This window comes from Rhinolophus hipposideros (assembly GCF_964194185.1).
Source record: "Rhinolophus hipposideros genome assembly, chromosome: 20".
Lineage (NCBI taxonomy): Eukaryota > Metazoa > Chordata > Mammalia > Chiroptera > Rhinolophidae > Rhinolophus > Rhinolophus hipposideros.
The window spans coordinates 1963198-1980279 of NC_138066.1; the positions used below are offsets into that span (position 1 = coordinate 1963198).

At 52.5% G+C, this 17082-nt stretch overlaps 1 protein-coding gene across 3 annotated transcripts in view; it reads left to right on the plus strand.

The window, feature by feature from the left end:
* Positions 1-17082, plus strand: part of EPN2 (epsin 2) — a 77028-nt gene that overhangs the window by 42106 nt on the left and 17840 nt on the right. For all 3 annotated transcript variants that reach the window (XM_081027378.1, XM_081027379.1, XM_081027380.1), the window contains 3 exons: positions 9751-9863; positions 12079-12171; positions 13110-13284. In XM_081027378.1, coding sequence (XP_080883504.1) covers positions 9751-9863; positions 12079-12171; positions 13110-13284 — 381 coding nt within the window. The remainder of the gene's footprint in view (positions 1-9750; positions 9864-12078; positions 12172-13109; positions 13285-17082) is intronic.

A 17082-nucleotide genomic window follows, 5' to 3' on the forward strand; every position in this document is an offset into this window, starting at 1 on the left:
GTCCGCCTGTCAGCACCTTGAAATTCGTGCAGCCGACTGGACTAGTCCCCTCCTGCTGACTGCGCGTGGAAAGCTTAGCCCGGAATACCTGACACCCTTCAGGCAAGTTCCCGGAGGTTCAGTTTCTGTGTTTCTATGTTCACTTTCATGTTTCTGACTGATAAGTGTGGTATGTATACGAAATAAGAAACTACTAGTTTTTTCATTATAAAAGTAATACATGTCCATTCATGATAGTGTATAAAACGCAAAAGGAAGATGAAAGAAGTATCCCATCATCTTATTGCACAAAGACAGCTGTCGTTCACATGTTGGTGTATTTCCTTCTGGACTTCTTTTCTTAAGCATTTTCTTTTTCAGGGTTGCAGTGACATTGTAAATGCAACTCTGCACCCCTGCTTTTTGTCTCAACATTGTAACAAGCATTTTCTCGTTTCTGCACCATCCTGCACATTGTTTAACAGCGACACTGGACATTCCACTGGGTGACAGTCCCTGACTCATCCTTGCCTAACGGACAGTCCATCTGTCTGTCTGGCTGTGGCAGTGCTGGGCCCTGGCTGCCTGCACCAGGAGCTGGGCAGTCTGGAGCTCCCGTTCTGAGGTTTGGTCATGGCCGTCGTCTGTGGGCAGAGCACCCGCTTCTCAGTCTGGGGAGGAGGCGAAGGCCAGGCCAAGGCCACGTCCTCCAGAGGTGGCTGCAGTGGCCGACCTGGGCCGCAGTTCTGATGAGTGAGTGTTCTATGGAATCAGAACCAATTGAATGTCTTATTTTACGCAGATAATAGAACAATATTGTAAGTGTCCTTCATAGCCACGCGGCATTTCCACAGCACACTTTTAGTTTGTTCATTTGCTTATGTTGTGAGTCCGTCGTGCCAGGGCTGTTGCTGAGCGGTGAGAGCTCACATGGGCTGCTGAGGCCTTGCCCTCGGTGGGCTTCCAGCTCAGGAGAGGCAGACACTGATATTCTGCCAAGTCGTGGAGGGGGCTGGGCGGGCGCAGCAGAGCTCTGACCTGCAAGGGCTGGGCCAAGGCGGGCTCTGTCGTGGCTGCAGAGGTGGCCCTCCAGCTGACTGCTGGGTTCCCACGAGAAATTATGCACTTACGCAGTCTGATTTTGTTTACCTAACTTTCTAGATGCCTTTTCCATGCTGTTTCACAGTTGTACTTCATTTTGAAGGTTAAACCTGAGTAGATTACTAACTTCTGCAAGTTTAAGTCTTTTTTTTTTTAAAGTTTATTGGGGTGACAATTGTTAGTAAAGTTACATAGATTTCAGGTGTATAGTTCTGTAAAGTTTAAGTCTTGTAATCTCTAAAATGAGGGTGAGGGTCGTCCTCCCCTTGGGTTACGCTGTAAATGACATGGGCTAGTACATGCCCCACACATACCACCTTACACAAAGGAAGGCTCTGTAAACGGACGTGGATTGTCATCGGGCTGATCAGAGCTGTGTTCAGGTTCCACCCCCGGAGGTAATGCTGTGCTACATGTCTTTGCTTTCCTAAGGATTCTTTAGGTTATGTCTTCCATGTGGAGTTCCCAGAAGGGAGACTAGTAGGGCAAGTGTATGAACATCAGTCTGTCTCTTGGAACCTCGCAAATGCCTTCCAGATGGGTTGTGCCCCTTGGCAGCGCCCCCGCCATGCGTGCAGTGCCCGTGGATAGCCCTGAGCACAAAAGGGGTACTGCACATTTTTAAGAGGTCGTTACTAATTTCATAGATGGAAATTGCTATCGGAACACTGATTTTAAAGGCGAGTTTCCTGTTTATAAATATTATTCCAAGAAATGGCTATCAGCATTTAAGTGCTTTAAGCCTTGATTGAGTTAAAAAAAGAGTCACTTAGTCTTTGTTGGACTTGGTGCCCTGCCCGTGCCTGCTGGCCGGTGTGGGTGCCAGGGTTCAGAGCCCCCTCCTCCCGCCCTGACCTTGGCCGGAGAGCTGTGGGTGGCCCCCAGCTATAAGAGCCCCTCGCCCGTGCTCCACCCAAAGAGCAGCTTGCGCAGCGATGAGGGGACCCTTGGGAAAAGGGCAACGAGAAAAAGCTGCTTAAGGGGTTGGACAAGCCCTCCCTTCCCCACCACACGTGCTGGGATCTGGTAACGGAGACGGCTTCATCTGTAGCCCAAAGAGAACAGCCCAAACGAGTTCTTTGATTTCAGATAGACGATGGGCTTTTGAATCACACAGACAAATAAAAGGGCTACCTTTTGTCTCTGCTCCAGCCTCCTCCATTCCAGTCTCCAGCCCCCTGCTGGTCGGGCAGGGATGCGGGCCGTGCTCCCTGGTTTCCGCCTCTGTGTCAGTGTCTCAGGGTGGTGCTGACGAGGGTGTGAGGTGAGTCCTTGGAAATTGCAGCCATCGTGTTCACTGGAAACGAAACTTAAAATGAACCACCAGGTGTTTGAACGCCTGCTCTGTGCCTGGAACAAAGGCGCCCTGCCTATGTAGAGACTTTGGCCAAGTCGGGGAAATGGCCAGACGGCAAACAGGCCCGCAGTGTAGAATGCGTAAGTGCCGAGTGTGAGGGGTGCAGACGAGCAGGTGTCCGCTGTGTGCTCGCAGAGCCCCTGGCCTGCTCTTGGTGCTCGGGGGTGGGCTGTCCGTGGCGGGTGAAGCCCGTGAGAACCTCTGCCCCGCACGCGGTCCTGCTGGCATGGCAGGGATGGCGCGCTGGAGAAGGCGGTGCTGGAGCTGACGTGAAAGAGCACATGTTTCTCCCCTTTGAGGGATGGAAGGAGAATGCCTAGTCCAGAGGCTGGAAGCACCGGGAGGCTTCTGGGAACTGCGTGGAGGCTGGTGAGGCAGGTGTCCCGGGGAGGGTGGGCCTTGGGGAATGGAGTGCAGAGCAGGGGGCGCTTCCGGTCCCTGTGGGTGAGGGTGCCCACTCGGTGAGCGTGGGCGGTGGTGGGAGGGCACCGCCATGTGCCCTGGGCAGGGCTTCCACCCGGCAGCTTCCTAGTGCCCCTGCAGCGAAGTGCCACACACCTGCCAGCTCAGCACACCGGAAAGGATTGTGTCACCCTTCTGGAGGCCAGAAGTCCAGTGTCAGGCTGGTGTCTGGGCCGCGATCCCTCTGACACCTACAGGGGAGAATCCTCCCTCGCCTCTTTCTAGCTTCTGGTGGGAGCCAGCCGTCCGTGGCGTTGCTCGGCCGGCAGCTGCCGCTCTGCAGCCCGCGCCCCCATCTCGCACGCGGTCTTCCCTGGTGTGGCTGTGCCTGTGACGCTTCCCTGTAAGGACACCAGTCGAGACCTTACACTGTCTCTTCCAGTGTAAGGACACTGGATTAAGGTCCACGCTGTTCTGTCTGACCCCATCTCCACTAATTGCATCTGCAACGACCCTGTTTCCAATAAGGTCACAGTCTGAGATCCTGGGGGGGTCAGGACTTCAACATGTCTTTTTGGGGGACCCAATTCTGCCACAACCCCTGGTCAGAAGAAAGCACTCAGCCGCCAGTGCTGAGCCTGCTCCTTGTGGCAGCAGCACACGCCGTGCTGTTTGTGAGGGAAAGGCGAGGCTGTGCTGCTGAGGGTCAGCGCGAGCCAGGCCTCGGGCCAGATGGTCCCGGAACGTGTCCAGGGATAACAAATAGAGCCTCAGTTAATCCAGAATCTGGCCACTTCTCACCTCCTTCAAATCTCCCATCCTGGCCCAGGCTCCCACCTGCTCCCTGGCCGGGTCACATTGCACCGCTGCTCTGCTTTTACCTTCCCACAGTCCCCCAAGGGCCCCTGGGACTGCCATGGCCCTTCCGTTGTGACCCAGCTTTGGGGCTGTCCACCCATGAGCGAAGCTCCCACCTGCTCCCTGGCTGGCCTCCTGACTGCCCCCTCCTCAGCGTTGGCTCCAGTATCCCCTGTCGGAAAGGCTTTCCCTGACCTCCGAACACAGAGCCACTGTCCTGCGCCCTGGCCCGGGCCCTCTGCATTGTCTGTCCTCACTGCAACACAAGCTCTAGGACAGTGGGCTCTCCTCAGGCCCACGGACGTGTCAGGCAGGCCGTGTGGGGGGTAAAGGACAGGTGTCTGAGCCCTTAGGGGCTGGGAGCAAGCCTGAGATTGGGCTCTAAGATGTGGCTCTGACTTCCGCCTGCTGTGACTGAGCTGTTCACCTCCGGGGTCCTCGTGAAAGGGACTGAGAGTAAGAGCAAGACCCTCAGTCACACGGGCTCTCACGGGCTAGGTGACCTTTGGCAAGTCGCCTCAGCTCTAATCCCTCAGTCTTGGAAGGGGGGCAGTGCCCCTCCTGGGCTGAGCGTTCCCTGAGATACCAGTAGTGTCGAACAGGTGTCATGTGCCAGGCACTGGGCTGAGTGCTTTTCACATATGAACTCGTTCAGTCGTCACAGTCACTCTAAGAGGCAGGGTGGTACTTCTGCAGATGGCAAAACTGAGGCAGAGAGTTACCTACCTGGGCCATGGTCATGTGTTGAGAGGTGGCAGAGCCCACATCTGAGCCCAGGCATTCAGACTTGTCCTCTATGCTGGGCTGCCTCTCTTATGCCAAAAAACACAGCCCAGGTCAGACCCAGGCAAGACACACACACACACACACACACACACACACACACACACACTCACACAGTACACACACCAGCACGCAACAAGGAATGGACGTGGTTCCCTGTGGGCAAATGCCTCAGAAGTGCACCCACTCATCCATACACGGAGTATGAAGTACAAAGCTTTTTTCTGGACGGAATCACAAGAAAATATCAGCAGCTATTTCCTCTTGGGAGAGGAGTGGCTCTCTCTTCCTTTTAAAAATGAGTTACGAGACCATCGCATTCTACACGTCAGCGCTCAGTATGTGTCTCGTTGTGACGAGTGAGTGAGAAAGCCATTAGCACAGCTCCCAGAATCAGTCCTACTCCCATGGTCTGATGCGCAGCCCATGTTCAGTTTTGCCAGTTGTCCTGAAAGTCTTTCAGCTGATCTGTTTAAACCGAGACCACCCGTCACGGGTGCAGCTTTAGTCCTGTCCCTTTAGTCGTATTGCAGCGAATTCCCTGGTCCTCGTGACCCTAGTGTGACGAGACCAGGCCCCTGGTCTGGGTTTCTGTGTGCACACGGTGCCTTGTACAGCGTTGGGCCCAGTCCTTGCCCTCTGCTCCTGGGAACTGAATCAGATCTAAAGTCTGGATTGGAGTCAAGTCCGAGGTGTTGCCAGGACTGCCATGGGTGGTGGGTGACGGCCCTTGGCAGGCGGTCTGGCTGTGCCACCAGGTGCCTGTGGCTTGTCCCTCTGCTGTGAAGCCACGCCCGCCGCTCCTTGCAGCCTGAGAGAATCAGGCTGTGATGGTACGGTACATTTCTCATCTTGTACAGTTTTGGCTTTTTCACCATCTATATATATCTTTTTTTCTCTTTTTAAGTTTACCTGGGGTGATCTGAGCTTATTTTCTCATCATTTGCCTCATTCAGCTAAAAGCAGTCCTTCCTGCCTCTCCCGAGGAAGTTGTAAGGTGAGGACCCTGGAGGTTCTCCCGTGGGGAATGAATGTAGAAGCCTCAGCTGGGTGGGCGTGTCCTTGGGGGCCACAGGGACTGAGTCAGGAAATGGCCCGTGGAACCACAGGAAGATGTCGCCACATTGAGGAAGAAATGCTCACTGGTGAGCATTTCACCGTCGTTGAGTAATGAGGAAGGAACTTAACTGGACTGAGGAACTGAACACTCAGCGTCACCGGCAGACGCTGGCCCTGGGCTCCATGTGGGCTCCCCAGTCCCTCCCTCAAGGGCCGCAGCCGCAGAAAGGAGGGTAGAGACCCTGACCTGGCTGGAACCACAGCCCTGTCTCCACCTGTGGGCTACCCTTTATGGTTTCTGCTGCGGTGAGATGGAAAGTGGGAGTGCCCGACAGAGCTCTGGCCCCCAGGGGGTCTGGCAGTAGTGGGATGAGGCTTAGAGCAGTTACCTGGGGAGAGCCAGCTGTGCCTTAGGCCCTCCTCACCCTTCCACAGCCCCATTTCACAGATGTGGAAACTGGGGCCCATTGAGGTCAGGCCACTTGCATGTGGTCTCATTGCTAGTGAATGGTAGTGGCAGGAACAGGGCTGTTATAAGTGGCAGCAGTGCCTGAGCCGAGATGGGGTCTTCTCGGGCCCCTTAGGCCTGGCAGCCTTGCCTTGCCAGGATGTCAGATGTGCCTGTGTGCCGAGCCTCAGCGGGGGACACGTGGAGATGAGACCCTCACCCTGCATGAGCCCCACGTACCACAGAGCTTTACCAGAAGTCATGCTGGTCACCTCACTGAGCTGTTTGCCTGTAAACCATGTCCCACAGGCCTGTTCCCTTTAATCAGCATATGTGATTGCAGAAGCTGCTTAAGTGCTTTCTAGGAAAATTACAAAACATAGCCGATGACAAGAAGCAATTTCCTGTTTTTCTGTTACCTTGACTGCTTTGCTGTCTTCTTTCAGAATTACCGCAAATTGGCCAGCTGAAGCAACTTTGTTAGGGCGTCTTTCAGCCTTAGTGGTGGGAGCACATTTGGGAAAGGGGACCCTCTGCAGCACTGGGTGTGGGCATGCGGGTTCAACCCAGGTGGCCCCTGGAGCAGGCGGAGTGTGGTGAATGCACGCGGAGGCCGCTGTCTGCCTGTGTTTTGAGGAGATGTTGGGCTTTTACAGGCTCTCTGTTCCACCTCTCCCCTTAGGCTTTCTCAGGCCAGATAGCGGACTGGAAAGGATAAAAACGAGGCCCACTCCTGTTCGTAGTGCTATTCCAGGGGCATCGTATGCAGAGGGGCGTGTTAGGGGTCCTTCAGTGATTAGCTTACGCCAGCACTTCCTGCTCTTCCCTCAGAGGGTGGCGGGTCAGAAAGCAGCCGGCTGACCCAGAGCCCGCAGTCTCTAGGGCACTTGCTTTTTCCAGGGGTCCCTGTGAGCTTCAGCTCCTCGGAGCAGGGCCAGGGCCACGCTCAGGTGGTCAGAAGGGTCCGTCCATTCAGGCCCAGCTCACAACCCCGGCTGTGTTCTCTGTCACATGCACCGGCACAAAAGGCCCTTTGTAGGGCCGAGATGCTGCAATCTTCCCTCACAGCTGAGACCTCTGTGTGCGTCCCTGCTGATGCTCGGGGCTGGTGGCTGTGAATTCTGCCGTCTGTGGAACTGAGAGCTGCACCTCCGTTTATAAAAACCACAGCATGTAGGGGAATGTCCTTTGTGTCTGATTCCACGTTGATGTGGGAAGCTATTTCCGTCTGGCTATGTGTCGTTCTGCCAGCACTGGTTATGGTACATACAAACGTGTCCATTTGCGTTGAAAGCCAGCCTGGCCTTGCACATGTGCTGAAGGGCTCAGAGGACGAGAGAGGGCGGCCTCATTTCTCCAGAGGTCCCTGTTCAGAAGCCCGGCCCATTCATCCCTGGCCTGTTTGTGCCAGGCCCTGTGGTGGCACAGCCAAGTAGCAGCCTTCCCTGCCAAGCTGGGCTCATTTTTCAGAGCACTTTCTGTGGTGTGGGGTAAGATACGAGGTCTTCTCCTTTATTCACTCATGATTTCCATTTGGTAGTAAATGAAGGATGTCAGATGTGCTGCGCTTGTTATAACATAAACTGAGGCCATTATAAAGCAAGCCTCAGAGAGGCTTTCTCAGGAAAGCGGTGGGAACGGGCAGCCTGAGTGGTCTGGACAGGGCAGTCCCCTAGAACCGTCCCCCAGAACCATCCACCAGAAACATCCCCCAGAACTGCCCCCCAGAACTGTCCCCAACAGGTGTCCCGCAGAACAGTCCAACTTCCTTTGTCTCTGCCAACCTGGATGGTGACGTGTTTGCTTCTAGAGCACAAAAAGCCCAAACCTAAGTCCTGTGGTGAACACAGGTGATGTTTGAGACAAAACCAACAACAACAAAAATGTACATTTATTTTGGCATATTATTAAATCAAGTGATTAAGATGGATTTGAGGACATTTTGTTACCATCTAGCTTTATTTCTAAAAGAATGCTTTGAAAAATATAGTTGTAGTGATGTACTAGGCTGCGATTTGACTTGATTTTATTTAGAAAAATATGTTTGTGTTTTTTTTGTAATGGCAGCATTTTTGCTGTTTCATGTTGCTTACAGTTGAGATGAGGCAATTGGTTGCTGGCTTTTTTTGTTTATGATTCTTTGGTTGAAAATTTCACATCACTGAATTGTTCCAAATGAAATCGTGCTGCTATACGTGTTACGTGTTTTTTAAAAATTGTGGGACAAAACAGTGCCATTTACAACCTCCTGCCCTGCACTGCCCCAGCCTCTGCCCAGAACGGCCTCTGCGGCCTCTCCTGATTCTGTGGGTTACCCCTGTGTAACTGTGTCAGCCCCCTCGTCCTGTCTTGTTCACTGCAGCCAGAACCCAGCCTTCTAGAAACCTCATCTGTCAGGAGTCACTCCCCACATTTTGCTTTCTCAGAAAGAGGCAGATCCCAAGAAGCAAATTACGATTGGAGATTGAGGCAGAAGCAGGATTTGGGTGAGTCCTGATGGTTGGGTTTGTAGAATGGACACAGTGAAAGAAGGAAGTAAACTAATACACAATCAGAGCATTTTCAAACTACCCATCAACCATGAAATTGAATTCTCCATTTGTCTGTCCGTCCGTCCATCTCTGCATATATCTATCCATTCATCCATTCAGCAGGTATTTGCCAGCTGCTCTGTCAAACTTTGGAGGTGGGGTGGGTGCAATGGTGAGGAGACAGGCCCTAGCCTCCCCCAAGGAGCGTCCCTTCTGGCACGACCTGCTGAATTGCAGACGGGGCTGAGTGCTGTGAGAGAGGAATGCTGACCCAGTGGGGAGGGTGTCCTGCAGACCTGGACGGGAGCGGAGGAGGAGCTGGGCAGCTGAGGGAGGACGTGCGCAGAACCATCTGTGATGTGCTTCCACACTTCCCGATGGCAGACCTTGCTTTGAGAATTTCAGAGACACTCTGGACCCTCTCCTGGGGTTAGGGCACACACTTAGGCATATGCTCCCAAAGCCTTAGGCCTAATTTCTGGAGGCACCAAGTTCCCTGGGCACACACAGCTGATGGCCTGTACGCCCACAGCATTTTCACATGGGGGGTCCCAGCCTGCCTTACAGTGTCATAGTAATCACTCCTTTCTTTGGGGTCTGTCACATCAGCTAGGAATTCACATCTCATCCCTTTCATTGAAAGCTCTTTCCAGGAGCTGTTTACAAGTGTTTAAACGAGCTAACTACTTACAGCAAAAAATGCCTGCATGTGTGGTTTTTGGATTTCCAAGTCAATGTACAGTTTTACTTAAAAAATGAAAACTTTCCAGGTTCCTGCAGAAACATTTGGCTTCACTTTCTGTTATCACCACACGAGACAAAGTGGGGTTCTTAAATGCCGGGGGGTCCTGAGTGGAGTTCTTGGTCACAGGTGCCCTGCACTTGTCTGAGTGATGCTCTTTGATCCAGCTTTTCAAGAACTGTGCTCTGAATCGTTAAACAGTGATCTCCTGTCTCTGAAGCAGTGCATCTCTGCAGGGAAGACTGAGCTTCTAATCCTTGTGAGGCCTGACCCTGGGCATGTACCCTGAGGCATCTTTTCTAGGTCGGTGCCGTGTGACCGTTACGAAAGCGCATTTGACGTTACTTGATTTTAACCTTGAAATACTCAAAAGCCTTTCAATCCCCTTATTGTTGGGCTATTGCCAGACCTTGTGGGTGTGAGATGGGGAAAGGGTGAGGTTTGACTGGGTACTTCCTTTGCACGCGGTGACTTTGCCTTCCCCCTACAGCCACGTCCCCTCGGGTGTCCTCCGAGCTGGAGCAGGCCCGGCCCCAGACCAGTGGAGAAGAGGAGCTGCAGCTGCAGCTGGCACTTGCCATGAGCAGAGAAGTGGCTGAGCAGGTTGGTGCCCACGCGGGTCTGCCACTGTGTGATTGCCCTGTGAGGGGGCAGGCAGGGCACCGATCAGAGTGGGGACACACGTGTGTCCTTCCTCCACATTTTCGATTTGGATGTGACTCGTGTTGCCACAAGTGTGTTTGTGTTACCGTACTGCCCCCAGTCAAGGAAGGGTCCTATGCAAAGTTACATGTAGAAAAGGTTTTCAGGGAAGTCATTGCCAAAGGACAAACCAGTCAAAAGTGCTTTCCAGAAATCTTTTTGCAGACATGGCCAGGCCTCGTGAACGAGTGGAGTGCCCGCAGCCTCCTCAGTGCCCGGTGGGCAGTTGGGCTTAGCCCTGGGAAGCTTGGTAAGATCAATCAGCAGCATCTAAACACTGAAAAAAAAAGAAAAAGAAAAAAGGCTAGCAGGAAATGCTCCAGGAAATGAGTACTTAGAGTTATGAGGTGTGATCAGAAAATACAGTGAATGTTTAAAAAAAAAATTTTATAGGAAAAGACACATTGCCATGAATCCCCCTCAAAACACTCCCCCCGCTTTGAACATCCTTATCCCATCGTTCTTGCCACTTTCTGAAGCGGTTCTGGAAGTCCTCTTTTGTGAGTTTCTTGGTTGCTCTGTCGTGGCTGTCTCGATGTCCTACATCATTTTAGCTTTGGGAAAGAGGCAGAAGCCACACGGTGCCAGATCCGTGAATAAGGTGGATGGGGACACACCGTCATGTTTTTGTTTGACAGAAATCGCTGGACCAGAAGCGATGTGTGACACGGAACCTTTCTGATCTGATGACAAAATATGGTGAATGTTGCTGCCGAGTGCCACCCAACGGAAAGGCGGGGATCCTCGATAGGGGAAGCGGCACATCGAGCCTTAGTAACAGTGTGTGACAAGTCTCAGCGTGCTCGGTGCAGTCGGATGTGAGCTACGGCTGAGAGGAGGTGTGTGTTAAAGCGTGCCGTGAATCCTCCTCCATCGTGACAGTGCTCCGTGTCACACGTCGCTTCTGGTATACGGCATTTTCTGTCCAATAAAAACATGACGGTGTGTCCTCACCCACCTTATTCACCGCATCTGGCACCGTGACTGCTGGCTCTTCCCCAAAGTCAAAATGATTCAGGACATCGAGGCAGCCATGACAGTGCAACTAAAGACACTCACGAAAGAGGACTTCCAGAACCGCTTCAGAAAGTGGCAAGAACGATGGGATACGTGTGTTCGGAGCGAGGGGGGGTGTTTTGAGAGGGGAATAATGGCAAGGTGTCTTTTACTGAAATAAGGTTTTTTTAACCCAAACATTCACTGTATTGATCACACCTTGTAGATGACGGAAGTGTGTGTGGTGTGTGTAGTTCTAATGTTTTTTTAGTTTCCATTTTTCTTTAATAAACTTGAATTTCTTCAAAATGGAGAAGGAGGGAAAGGAGTGATTGAAGTGACCTTTCAAAGTTATGAGCCCTTTAGTTTCAGTTATTAGGTCTGTCTCCACTGACCTTTGCTTCAAAATGGTAGATGGAGTCAAGTGTAGGATGGGGCCCCCTCTCGCTTAGAAGTGGTGTCTAGAGACAAGTATTAGAGATAGTTCAATGGAAGTACAGATGGATGGTCTGAGCCCATTCTCATTAATAACTCGTGTATGATTTATTATATTTATAACAAGTAAAATATAATTAATATATTTATGTTTAATCATATTAAAACGCTAGGATGACCCAGTGTTTTGCGTATGGTAGCTTTGCCTTAAATAAATATAAATTAAATATAATGAATTATTTCTGTTGGAAATCATAGAAATAAACACACAGTTCACTTTCTGGAAGAAGACACAGTGGGAGGTGGGATGACATGATTTTCATATTCTTTCTAGCTCCTTGCTGGGTTGTCGGATCTGTGAGTTTTATAAAGAGACATATTGCTTCTATAATTGGAATTAGACAGTCATTTTCCTTTGGAGAAGAATAAGTATTCCCTTTCCTCAGTTTGGTGGTGCCTGGGCCCCGTCCTCCTGGTGGGACCCCAAGCAGGTGGGACTACAGGAGGTGGGGGGGTGGAGCAGGGAGTTCCGGGGCGTGAGTGTGTCTCACGTTGTTTCCCAGCCCTCCTCTGAAATAACCCGTAATGCAGTCTTCCGTTTCTCGCTTCTGGCCAGGGTTGCTTGGTTCTGTGTGGTGATGTCATTGCAGTTGCCACCAGCTTCAGGTTCCATTGTCCTCTGCAGGAAGAGCGGCTGAGGCGGGGCGATGACCTCAGATTGCAGATGGCACTGGAGGAAAGCCGAAGAGACACCGTCAAATTTCCAAAAAAGAAAGAGGTGAGTGTTTTGCTGGGAAGGTAAGTGTTGTAAGGCTGCCCCGCAGTTGTGCTAGTGGCCCCAACCCAACCCACAGTGTCCACGTGACATGCGTGGGAGCACATACATGGCGATTGCTTTCTTCATTGAACAACTAATCCTGGGGCCTGTGACGAGCCAGAGTGAAAACACATCTCCCTCGGCCATCATCGGCCTCTCCTGAGACCACTCTGAGAGAAGTTGGGCGTGGGCGAGGGGCCTGATCGCCTGGTTTCACTCCCCCACTGACCGCTACCTCAGTTTCCTCCATAAAACGAACAGAGTAGAGCCCACCTCCTGTGGTTGTGGCGGCTGTTCCGTAGGCTGAATGTTCTGTGCTCTGGAGCAATTTCCTCGCACAGAGTCAGCCCTCACTGGTGTCGGGCTGCCTCACCATCATCGTGACTCTAGGCCAGGCTTCCTGTTTGGGACCTCAGAGCGACCAGGACATGGCTCTACTCCTGACAAGCTCGTCATCCAGCGGCCACCCAGGTTACAGGGCCGCCAGGTGTCCCTGAAGGCAGCCATGGGAGTGGGAGCGTGAGGCAGCCCACGGGAGAGAGGGTCCAGGGTGAAGCTGGCAGCTGGGGAAACAAGGAGGGTGTGGGGGTGTGGGGGACAGAATCCTGGAAGGAGGAGGGAGCCAGGGCGAAGCCTGTCACTCCTGGAAAGCCCCGCAGACTGTTTGAAAGTGGGCAAGGCACGTGACACATAGTAAATAGCTCGATGTGACTCTAGTGACATGGGAAGGGGGTGGGACAGGCCAGGAGATGGAGCGGCTTACTTTCCAAGGTCCCCTTGGCCCCTCCCATAGTGCTTCTACTCCAGTGAGAGGCATAGCAGTTGTTTACGGCTAACACGTGTGTATTTGCTGTTACTGCCGCAAAGTAAAACCTGTCCCCTTCTCTTTGTCTCAAAAGCCTGGCTCCCACCCACAGCAGACCACTCTGTTGGACTTAATGGACGCCCTCCCCAGCTCAGGCCCTGCTGCCCCGAAAGCAGAGCCTTGGGGCCCTGCAGCCTCAGCTAACCAGACCAACCCCTGGGGCGGACAGGCAGCCCCTGCCAGCACTTCGGAGCCCTGGCCATCGTTCGGTAAAGTTGCCCCTTGTTTGTCTCCCATGCCTGCTTGCTGAATGGCTGAGGGGCAGCAGGCAGAACTTCTTGCTCTCCCACCTGGCAGAGGAGGGGTGAATGTGGCCAGTGGGAGTGGGTGTCCGGGCTTCTGCAGCCCCCAACTGGAACGCCACCAGGCTGCTGCTCCCCTTCTGAGGGCTGGCCCAGCGCTCGCTTTCATTCGTGTTGAATGGTTTTCTGCTTTGGTAGAGGGAAAGCTGACTTCCTCTCTGCTTCCCATGAGCATCAGAAATGGCGTGTCCCTCCTCGGGGACACCTGTCAACTGTCTCAGCCTCAGAGTGGCGTCCAGCACCAGGTTAAGAAACAGTAATGCACAGCATGAAACGTAAGTTAAGTTGCTATAATTAGCTGGGAATCCTGATGTACCTAATACGACTGCTAATGGGAAAAGGGGGTATATTTGCTGTAGTTCTTCTGACTTGTTATTTAAAGCAATAGTAAATCGATTTACTAGGCTCAGTGAATATTTTAAACTTTTTAAACTTCTGTTTACATGTGAGAGAATTTGTGATAAGAGATTTGAAATGTGAATGCGATCTGATCGATTTCATCTGGGTGGAGATCTTGGGTACGTGGGTTTCCGGATTGCTGGACATGGGGCTTGGCCTGCAGGCTTCGTCGTGGCTTCCTGCCCAGCCTGTACTCTGGGAGGGCCCTCTGGGTGCACTGAACCCTGCCGGCCTTGGGTTTGTGGGTTTTCTGTCAGGGAACTTGGAATTGTATATTTTGTGGCAACTTGCCTATATCTCTTGGGGTCTCTGTTTCCCCAACGGGAATCATTTTTTGTGTTCAGCTTGGTTCCCTGCATGTTTGCTGGTCTACCAAGCACCAGGCTCTGTCCTGCCATGAACAGGTAATGGTCCTGCCCTCAGGTCCTGGGCAGGTGTGGGCAAGACAGGGACAGCGTGTAGAGGCGGTGTGTGCGGGCTGGGCTTCCATGGCAGTCTTGGAGAGCTTCCGGGGCGGGGCTTAGCTCAGGCGTCCAGCGGTGTGAGCAGGCGTCCTGGAGGAATCTTCAGAGAATAGCGGGAGTGTCCCGGCCAGCAAGAGGCAAGGGCGTTCCCAGCAGGAGGCTCAGCTAACAGTGCAGTGGGCACACGTCTGGGGACCTGACCTGTGGGAGTGGGCAGCAGGGGAGCAGGGCGGGGGTGAGGGGGACAAGGTGCTGGGAATTAGGGTGGGAAGGGACACGGCCTGGTCACTCAGGGCCTGGCAGCCTTGCCAAGTACTTGCACTTGTCCAGAGGGCAGTGTTGGCCCCATGTGTCCTGGGCCGTGCTGTTGGCCTCAGGGAACCGGGCAGAGTCCCACACCTCCTTTGGCAGGAGCCCTCGGAGCCTTGGGGCAAAGTCTAGGCCAAATGGTTCACAGTTGTCACTCGCTGCAGGCCTGCGCCAGGGCTGCCGGGAGCTTGGGCCACATGGTCCGCGGCCCTTCCGCTGTGCCTCCAGGGAGCCTGCAGTGTGGAGTCCTGCTGAGCACAGATGGGGGAGCGCGGGCAGGTCCACTGGAAACACCCGCTCAGCAGTGTCAAGGGGATAGCAGGTCCTTCCAGAGCGTGGCTTTGACTTTCTTTTTAAATCTGGAAAGCGATCCTTCTGTAAAGGGATGGCCACCTGAAGTCATGGATAGAATATTCTTCAGGAAAGACTGTTAGTCCCTTTCAAATTGGTAATTGATCACTGGTAATTGATCATCCATCATAAACTGATGGATAGTGTGCTCAGTGCCGAGGAAAGAATGTGTTCCCCCCGGGAGCCAGATGAGACTAAGAAGATTGAAATATGCTGACCCTGCTGTTGGTTCTGGGGAGGGCTTTTGAGGGCCAAGGTGGAAGGAGGGAGACAGACTATTCCCTCCCCACGTTTCTACTGCTTGTGTTACCTGGTCAGGAGAGGTAAATAAATATTTCTTAAGTGAACAAGTTTGCCCAGTCCTTCCTTTGGCTGGGGGACAGGGCTGTGCCCTGGAGTCTGTTGAGTGACACGACCCTCCTCCAGCAGCTGGGGTTCTCGCACACCTGCGGGCGTCGGAACGCAGGAGCTGGGAAAGGCAGCTGGTGCCCACAGGCAGATGGGCATTGTGTGGGAGTGCTGCCCACGTGGGTCTGCTCTTCTAGTCACATACCGTAAAATTCACCATGTTAAAGTGGATCGTTCGGGGTTCTTAGCCATTCACACTGTTGTGCTGCCATCAGCCCTGATTCCAGGAAGTTTTCATCACCCTGTTCCCAATAAGCAGTTACTCCCTGCTGCCGCTCTCCCAGCCCCTGGCAACCACAGTCTGTTTTCTGTGTCTGGATTTGCCTGTTCTGGACATTTCATATACGTAATGGCATGCTGTAGCATGTGGCCTTTGTGACTGGTTTCTCTCACTTAGCATGTCTTCAGAGTTCATCTACATAGTAGCCTGTATCCCTACTTCATTGCTGTTTCTGGCTGAATAATACTCCATTTCATAGATGACACCACGTTTAGTTTTATCCGTTTAGCATTTGATGGACATTTGGGTTACTTCCACTTCGGGGCTAGTATGAATTCATTTTTTTAAAGACAAGATTGAAAACTGAATATGTTTTTTAATTTTTAAAGTTTTATTGGGGAATATTGGGGAACAGTGTGTTTCTCCAGGCCCATCAGCTCCAAGTCAAGGCGTTGTCCTTCAGTCTGGTTGTGGAGGGCGCAGCTCAGCTCCACGTCCAGTCGCTGTTTTCAATCTTTAGTCGCAGGGGGCGCAGCCCCCCATCCCATGTGGGAACTGAACCGGCCACCTTGTTGTTCAGAGCTCACGCTCTCACCAACTGAGCCATCCAGCCGCCCCAAAAACTGAATTTTTGACATCTATTAAATTTTAAATGTTGGCAATGAATTGAAAAATTAAGGTTGTGTTTGGGACTAATCCGCGGGTGGTCACATGTGGTCCGTGGACTGCCGCTTGTCTTTGACCACTTGTCCAACCCGGCGCCCTCTCCTTGGTTCTGATGCGTTTGGCATTCTTCCCGGTGACTTGGAGAGAAAACAGGCCACCAAGCCCAGAGAGGCTGTTCATCCTCTGGGCTCACACAGCAAATGAGAGGCAGGCTCGGTGCTTATGGCCCCCAGTGCTGGAGTCATCACACCATCCTAGACTGCTGCAGAGACCGCCTGTGGCATCGCGTGTCCTGGAGAAGTCACCTCAAACTCCACCCCTGACAGATCACTAGTGTTACAATGTTAGCTTGTCTGCTTCCGGGTTTTTCTGGGCGCTTATGTTTCTGTGTAGTTGGGGTCATATTGTATATACAATTGTGTGTGTGTGTGTGTGTGTGTGTGTGTGTGGGGAGAGAGAGAGAGAGAGAGAGAGAGAGAGAGAGAGAGAGAGAGAGAGAGAGGGAGACTTCCATTTGTACTATGTGATGAACATTTGCAGGCGTTAGACACTGACCAGTGTACCCAAGGGTGGCCCGGGACCATGCCCCCCTTCCCAGTGGCCCGTTGTCGTACCAGGTGCTTTTGCACGTCCAGCACTCGGCTTTCAACTGCGCTGCAGGACACTAGCTGTTACCAGCTCCCAAGCTCACTGGAGCGTGGTAACAGTCCCCTCGCCTTGTCTTCCAACACACAGCTACAAAGCAAGATGTAGTGTCGGGTTACCAATTAGTCTCCAGTAAAATCCGCTATGTGTGTTTTCAGGGCCACCCCACTGCCCCGAAACACGTTCATAAATTAGACAGATTAGAGAGTCTCGCTAGTTGCACCCTCTGGATGAAAGAAACGC